Source organism: Sceloporus undulatus, chromosome 1 (assembly GCF_019175285.1).
Source record: "Sceloporus undulatus isolate JIND9_A2432 ecotype Alabama chromosome 1, SceUnd_v1.1, whole genome shotgun sequence".
Classification (NCBI taxonomy): domain Eukaryota; kingdom Metazoa; phylum Chordata; class Lepidosauria; order Squamata; family Phrynosomatidae; genus Sceloporus; species Sceloporus undulatus.
Window position 1 is genome coordinate 331,228,657 of NC_056522.1, and position 7,848 is coordinate 331,236,504.

Here is a 7,848-nt window from a genome sequence, read left to right on the forward strand (position 1 = left end):
TCCTGGCCCCAGCGACCTATCCCATCATCCTCTGACTGCCCCTGCCTCCCACTCCTGGCCCCAGCGACCTATCCCATCATCCTCTGACTGCCCCTGCCTCCCAATCCTGACCCCAGCGACCTATTCCATCATCCTCTGACTGCCCCTTCCTCCAAATCCTGTCCCCAGTGACTTATCCCATCATTAGTTACCCTCCCCAGATATAGAGATATTTTCCCCCTCATCTGTCTATTCTTCCCCGCCTATCTTTCTGCCTATTTTTTTGTTTAATGTTTTTATACTATTACTGTTTAATTCTGTTTTAGTACTGGGAATGCAAGGGGGGTAGGTGTAGAGTTTGTTTTTGTTTTTTAACTCTATTCTAACTTGATGTATTTTACTGTTGTAACCCGTCCAGATTCTTCATGATTGGGCGGGCTAGAAATAAATCTTTATTATTATATTATTATTATTATTATCGTCCTCTGATTGCCCCTGCCTCCCACTCCTGGCCCCAGTGACCTATCCCATCATCCTCTGACTGCCCCTGCCTCTCAATCCTGGCCCCAGCGACCTATCCCATAATCTTCTGACTGCCCCTCCCTCCCAATCCTGGCCCAAGTGATCTATCCTATCTTCCCCTGACTGGTTCTTCACCCCATGAAGGATGACAGCTAAGGAGGGGGCAGGGAAGGAGGGCAGGATCCAGAGCCCAAGTGAGCATGCCCAAGGGTGCCGATTCAAATTGTTGAACCCTCTGGTGTGGTAATACAATGTGCACTCACTCCCCTTTGCTTGAATCCGCATCATGTGACTTAGAATCATAGAATCATAGAATCATAGAGTTGGAAGAGACCACTAGGGCCATCCAGTCCAACCCCCTGCAATGCAGGAAATCCAAATCAAAGCATCCCTGACAGATGGCCATCCAGCCTCTGTTTAAAGACCTCCAAGGAAGGAGACTCTATCACCCTCCGAGGGAGTGCATTCCACTGACGAACAGCCCTTACTGTCAGGAAGTTCCTCCTAATGTTCAGGTGGAATCTCTTTTCCTGTAGCTTGCATCCATTGTTCCGGGTCCTGTTCTCTGGAGCAGCAGAAAACAAGCTTGCTCCCTCCTCAATATGACATCCTTTCAAATATTTAAACAGGGCTATCATATCACCTCTTAACCTTCTTTTCTCCAGGCTAAACATCCCCAGCTCCCTAAGTCCCTTCACCATTTTTGTTGCCCTCTTTTGGACACGCTCCAGTTTCTCAATGTCCTTTCTGAATTGTGGTGCCCAGAACTGGACACAATATTCTAGGTGGGGCCTGACCAGAGCAGAATACAGTGGCACTGTATTCCAAGTATTCCAACTATTCCAAGTGACTTGCTTGGAATAGAACTGACTCCGCTTCCCCCAGTTCGGAAGGACAATGGAAAGGCAACCAGGTGTGGTAAAACATCACGTTTTAACCTTAATTCACATTACTAGACAGGAGTGACTCTGGATCTGGTGTGAAAAAACATCACACTTTGCTTTGCTAGAAGAGGAGTGACTGCGGATCTGAGCTGCAACCCCCCCCCCCCCCCACGTGTGATAAGGTCCATCCTCTTCCACTATCTGGAAGAGGATGGACTTCCAGGTGGATGCCTATTCCTGGCGGCAAGAACACAACCAGCTGCTGTCTGGTTTCTCTCCCTTTCCCTCTCCCTGGGGGAAAACAGACTGGCAAGAAGGGATGGCTTGAAGCTGCCCCTTCCAAAGATGGATCGAGGCCACAGCAAACACATGCCACAGCTGAGTTTCCCAGTATGGGGAAACAAAAATACACAGGTATGAAAGTTACACTTCAGCTTTCATCAGAAGAACAATGGAAGTGTCGGTCAGACTATTATTTTAAATCTGTCTTTCTAAAGAATAAAGACTTATTCATTTGTAGTTTACAAAGCAAATAATAAAATAACTATTTTTAGTTAGATTAGGTTTTAGTTATCTATAGTATCTATAGATATTTAGTTATCTATAGTAGGAAGATATATATATATATATGAGACTAGCAGGCTAGAAACACACACTAACTGTAAAAGTAACAGTTTATTATCTTGAGATATAGACAGTTAGACTTAAAGAGAGACGGAACTAAATAGGAAATTGGATCTATATAATGAGAGGAAAGAGAATGCATAGGTTTCTTCCAACAAAGATGGATTGGGGCCACACAAAAAACACGCTGTGGCCCCAATTTGCCTTCAACCTGGCCGAAAAAGGAGCGGATAAGATCTGCTCCCTTTTCAGCCAGGAAAAATCCAGCTTTGCCAGTCCCACAGCAGCCCCATGGCAGCTTCATGATGCTCCAGCAGCATGCAGCACGTAAATGCTGTGCTGCTGGAGTGTCATGAAGTTGCCCACATCAAGGTGGCTTCATGACATGCAGCATCAAAATGCCACGCTCCGACACTGCCCAGAAGCAGGCTTATTTCGCCCATCAGTTAGGGCTTACCAATAAATGCTGTGAAGAGGCAGCCATTTGACAAGTGGTATATAAATGGAGGCATTTTGGATGGGGGTGCTAGATACTTCCATTAGCAGAAAGAGTGCAGATGAAGGCATAACACAATTACATCTGTGCATGCCACAAACATGATTCTGGAGTGAGGCAAAATTCTACAAGATTTTGGTCCAGAATGCAATGTAGATTCTAGGTGTTTCTTTCAAGCAGACGTCAGTACTTTGCACAGATAGCAGTACTTTCTATTAGGAGCATTCATTTCATGTTGCAGTGTTAATATGTGGCGTAATGAAAACTCGTTAAAGTATCCATGGCTTTTAATACAACACTGTTTATTCTAAATAGAATGTTTAAAAAAAAAAAGAGTCTGTGAACATTTCAATTAGAAAATACATTTTAAAATCAAATTATATTACAATTATGTTCATCTTAGCACTAAAAATGAGTGTGACACAATGTTACTTCTATATTAAATTCAGTGAAATTTAAAACAGTTGAATTTCTCATATGTTTAGATATGATGGTGAAGAATGCAAAATTTGTACCTACCTCAAAGCTGGGGCTTGTTGGGATCTAGATCAGGCAGAAGACATTGAGAATAATGGGGAGGGGGGAAAGTAAAAGAAAATGTGAAGCAAAATTTTTAAATATAACAACAATATACAACTTCATATATTTATTCAGTAATATTATTTGTTTAAGCATGTGTTTTATTATTAACTGGGTGTGATTATTATTTATTATTAACTGGGTCTTTTTATGAGGTTGTTGGAATTTTACCTTTTTGATATGTTTAAATGACTTTATACTTTTTGTACATTAATGTTGTTTTAATGGCTCATGAAACTGTGTTTTAACTTTTTAGCATCAAATGTTTATCCTCACCATAATCTTCTTTGGATCCCATGTCAGGAGAAAGGTTATCATAAACAAAAAGATAACTAAATAAATGAATTGGGCCTATAGCTAAGATTTGCTATTATGGGGGGAGGGGGAACACTCTGGATCAAATAGCCTGAATGATATTCTGTCACATTATAGCAAAAGGTAATAGTAGAGATGTCTATGAAGAATATTTCCACAATTCTGATGCAAACATTTATATCAGGTACTTTAATCACGCTGACCTATGCTATGATTGTACTACCACTTAAATCACTAGCAAGTCTTTTATGAGTCATTGCAGAGACAGACACCCATCATGTGTTATGCTAACACACTGGCCTCTTTATAATTATTCTGAGCAAGATCCAAGGAACATTGCTTTGAGTTTTGTATGCTTACGTTTTTTTCTCAAACAGAATTATTTGTAAATTGTTCAGTTTTGAGTGAGGGGAAGGGATTGTATATATTCACCCACCATACAAAATGCTGCAGGAGTGACATATTTATTTCTGCTACGAGGTTTTGTTACAACTCATAACATATAAACTGAATTTTAATGGCATGCTACCCTAGTGACACTTTCAGAAATGAATTTATCACATGGACATTTGCATGTGAACTGGAAAGCACCAGGCAAATCAAAATAGTGTTGTTGTTTTTTAATGGAGGGTATGTGTGAAATGTCCTCTGTAAACTGGGAAGGAGATGCACTAATTCATTATAGAACCTACTATTTTAGTAGTGAGAAATTTTGTACCAGGAGAGCTTCATCTGAAGTAGTGGGTGAGAGTTCTGCAGACACCGTTCTGATGTTACTAAGTCCTGTTAAGGAAACATTTGAAAGCCGTCTCTTCCGGATACAGCTGCAGTTGTTTGGGATTTTAAATGCACATCTCTTGTGATAGTTTAACCCACATCCTGAAAAATTAGAAATGTATATCACAATATAAAACAGTAATTGGAAGCTTTTGTAAAAAAAAAAAAGTCAAAGCAGAATGTTAACATTAATTATATGATATATCTAGAAGATCCATTATTTCTTCTAGACATGGCCAGTGCAGAATACCTGATCCTGATCAGGACACTGGCATGGTGGAGGATAAGGTACTACTTTATTTCCCACTATCCTGCTGACCACAAGCACTGGAGCTTCTTGCTGGAAGACATAGAAAGCAAAATCTCTCTTAACCCTATTCTAGGATCCTATTCTAAATCACCTGGATAGTCTGAATGCCAGCTATTTCTAAAAGACAAATCATGAAGGACATGTGATTAATTTCATGTGTAGTTTAGCACTAAAACTCTATGCAAACTTATTCTCGCAAACATTTTGCTGTCCACTAGAATTTATATAACATACACTACAGTGGTGCCTCGGGATACGAAATGATCGGGTTACGAAATTTCCGGGATACGAAAAAGTTGGATTGGCAAAAACTGTTTCGGGTTACGAAATATTTTTCGGGTTACGAAATTCATTTCGGCGCGAAATTCAAATGCTGCAAAGTGCAGCTATAGGCTTTCCAGTGCTAACGGAAAGCCTTTTCGGGTTACGAAATTTTCGGGTTACGAAAGGAATGGCGGAACGAATTAATTTCGTAACCCGAGGCACCACTGTATATTTTCCTTACTACCACCTACCATACAATATGGCACTGATGTGTGAGATATCATCTGCTAACAGTGTGCACTAGAGTTCACAAAAGAGCACTAATACATTTTTAAATTGGGTGCCTCTGAATTCAACCCAAAGTAATTATAGGTATACCTCTATTAACAAGCAGATGTATTCCTGGGCATTACTTCTTTAACAAACAAACAAAAATTGTACCAAAGGCAGAAATAATATGGAAAGAATAGGAATAGGTTTCTACACTGCAAAAGAGAAGAGCAGAAGAGCACTTCAACAATATTCAGCAAATTTTTATCCAAAACTAATGATTTGTACATGTGAAATGAAACCACCAAGTCAGGTAAGACTTGCTTTATTATTTATTTATTTATGGTATTTATACCCCGCCCTTCAGCCCTAAAGGCTATCAGAGCGCCTTACAATTATTATTTTTAATTAGACGGTTCCCTGCCCTCAGGCTTGAGAACACTTGGAAGCTTCTTCCTGTGATTATTATTTTTTCATCTTCATCAGCCTTCACTTTTCTTATGATTTCCATTTTGGTGTGCCAATGTATAGATCTATGCTTTCTAACATACTGGGAGTGGCTGGTGAGGCAGGTGTAGCTGCTTTATCCTCTTTTGCTGATGATGCATGCTCAGTAAGAGATTCAGAAAACAGATGCTGTATACCTTGTCTATCATATGGAGGGATATGCAGCTACAGTATGATCAGCCAGAACAGAATCCCATTCTTTCCTAGTTCAAGTTTTATTGCATTGTTTACTGCAGACATGCTGCTGCAAACGGATACTGAAAGTATGTATTTATCCAGCCCTCTTTTACCATCCTCCCAATGCTGATTCTGCTAAATAAACTTCCAGCTAGACAAAGGGCATGAAGAAAAAGTTTGGGCTGACAGGCATAAAAAGATTTTGGGAAATGGAGCTTCTTTGTCAGACTTTGTTAACTGAGGTATGCCTGTATAGCCAAAAAAATGTCTTACATAGAATTACTATGCTATATAGACCCATATCTACCTTACCCCTGAGACCACCCCAGCTAGCTCAGGCAGGAAGACTGTTGAGCAGCAGGGTGGGTGATACACCAACAGAATCCCTAATCTATTTTAGGTGTCCACCTTTAAATGCACTCAAACCCTGCAGACTGAGAGACAGGACACCTGGTCAAAGGGATATTATTCTGATATTCCACCACCACTTAATCTTGCCCCCCAAGACTCGCCTGCTGCTGCACAGACAATCATGGTGGGCAAAACTGAGAGAAATTCCCACACCCTCACCCAACCTCATCTAATCAGGTCTCTGTAATACATGCCAGGTCAACATGTTTATCCAAGATCAGATCCTGAATGGTAGATGTTTTACCATTCACTGAAATGGCATTAAGCAGCAGCATTTTAACCTGGAGGGATTTCTGCCTTGGCTATCCAGATTATTTGGGATGGGAGACAGTTTGGGCATGGCTAATACCCTATCATAAACTCTACCCCAAGATAATTCAACCGTCTCCCATTTCCCAATAGCCTGAAAAAATTCAGTGGCTGTTCCCTGAGTAGCATTACCTTCCTCCTTTTGCTGGCTGCACATCTCCCCTCCCCACATGACTAGTCAATTGTTTATGATGACAAGCTGTGTCTAATAATAATAAATAATAATACCTACTACCCTCCAATTATTCCTTTAGCTGATTATTAGATTTGCAATCTTGGGTTTTTTCAAGCAGACCAACATTCTCCTATGCCTGAGCATAGTATGAGTCTAAGCAATGGCGTGGCAAGATAAAGAGCACAGGGGCCATGTAAACAGCCAAGACTTGCTGTGGAGTTTCTATGAAATTCTGTTGCAAAGCACAGGTCAAATTACAAAGGCTGTTTACCCTGGGATCAGACCAGATCCACTGGATCCATGTCCATTCTTGTAGGACTGGGCCCGATCCTGGTTCCAAGGTTCTGGCCTGCATTGTATAAACTGGATGACATGAGGCCAGAGGGAACACAGGCCATATGGAATCAAGGAGGAGTTATGTTTGCAGGAGCAAAACCTTCATTTCCATGATACATATTTCCATGTTACATATTCATTTCCACGATACATATTACCTGTGATATTTTGGGGGACATTTCAAAGATATAGAGGTAGATCATTCACGCACCCTCACATTTAAGTCCTTGACGTACAAGACCCCAAAGCATTTCTCCACAGTGGTCACAGAATGCAGGTGCTCTGTACGAATGCACAAAGAGAGCATGTGGTCGAATCTGAAAGTCTTCAAATGTTGCAGATGCTGTGGCAATAAAAGATTCACAAAGTTTTGTTTCAAAAGAGGTAACTTTAATAGTATGAAGGTGAACATTCTTTCACATAATTTCTTATACAAAATCAAGAAATGCTATGAAACAACTGATACAGCCATAAATGCTACACATACTACAGTACTTACTTTATCACTGTGTATTACTTATCCAAACGACATAATGTCTGAGACATTTTGGCATAAGAGTATCAGTTCTAAGACTTTTGTTTGACTTAAACACAGAAACAAAGGTTTGCTATTTTGAGAGGACAGTAAAAATGAAGTTCTCCAGCATGCATGGAACATAAACTATACAATTTCAAACAAAGATATACTTGCAAAAGTATTGTGCAATGCTACGCTTCCCCTAGCTGGAATTGTTGTCCCATGTCCTATTAGACATCATCCTAATAGAATTTATAGTCTAATACATCAGAAAGATATCTGAGTGAGGAGAGCTAGACTATGATTGTAGATTGTAAGCCTGAGGACAGGAAAATGTCTAATTAACAAACTGTAAGCCGCTCTGATAGCCTTGGCGGAAGAGCGGTGTATAAATAA

The 7,848-nt window shown here is 40.3% G+C and overlaps 1 protein-coding gene across 4 annotated transcripts in view; it reads right to left on the reverse strand.

Annotated features, from left to right (window-relative positions):
- Nucleotides 1-7,848, reverse strand: part of PRKD1 (protein kinase D1) — a 154,578-nt gene that overhangs the window by 46,011 nt on the left and 100,719 nt on the right. For all 4 annotated transcript variants that reach the window (XM_042445512.1, XM_042445514.1, XM_042445515.1 and 1 more), the window contains 3 exons: nucleotides 7,147-7,278; nucleotides 4,118-4,278; nucleotides 3,025-3,048 (listed from right to left, as the gene is read on the reverse strand). In XM_042445512.1, the coding sequence (XP_042301446.1) occupies nucleotides 3,025-3,048; nucleotides 4,118-4,278; nucleotides 7,147-7,278 (317 nt within the window). The remainder of the gene's footprint in view (nucleotides 1-3,024; nucleotides 3,049-4,117; nucleotides 4,279-7,146; nucleotides 7,279-7,848) is intronic.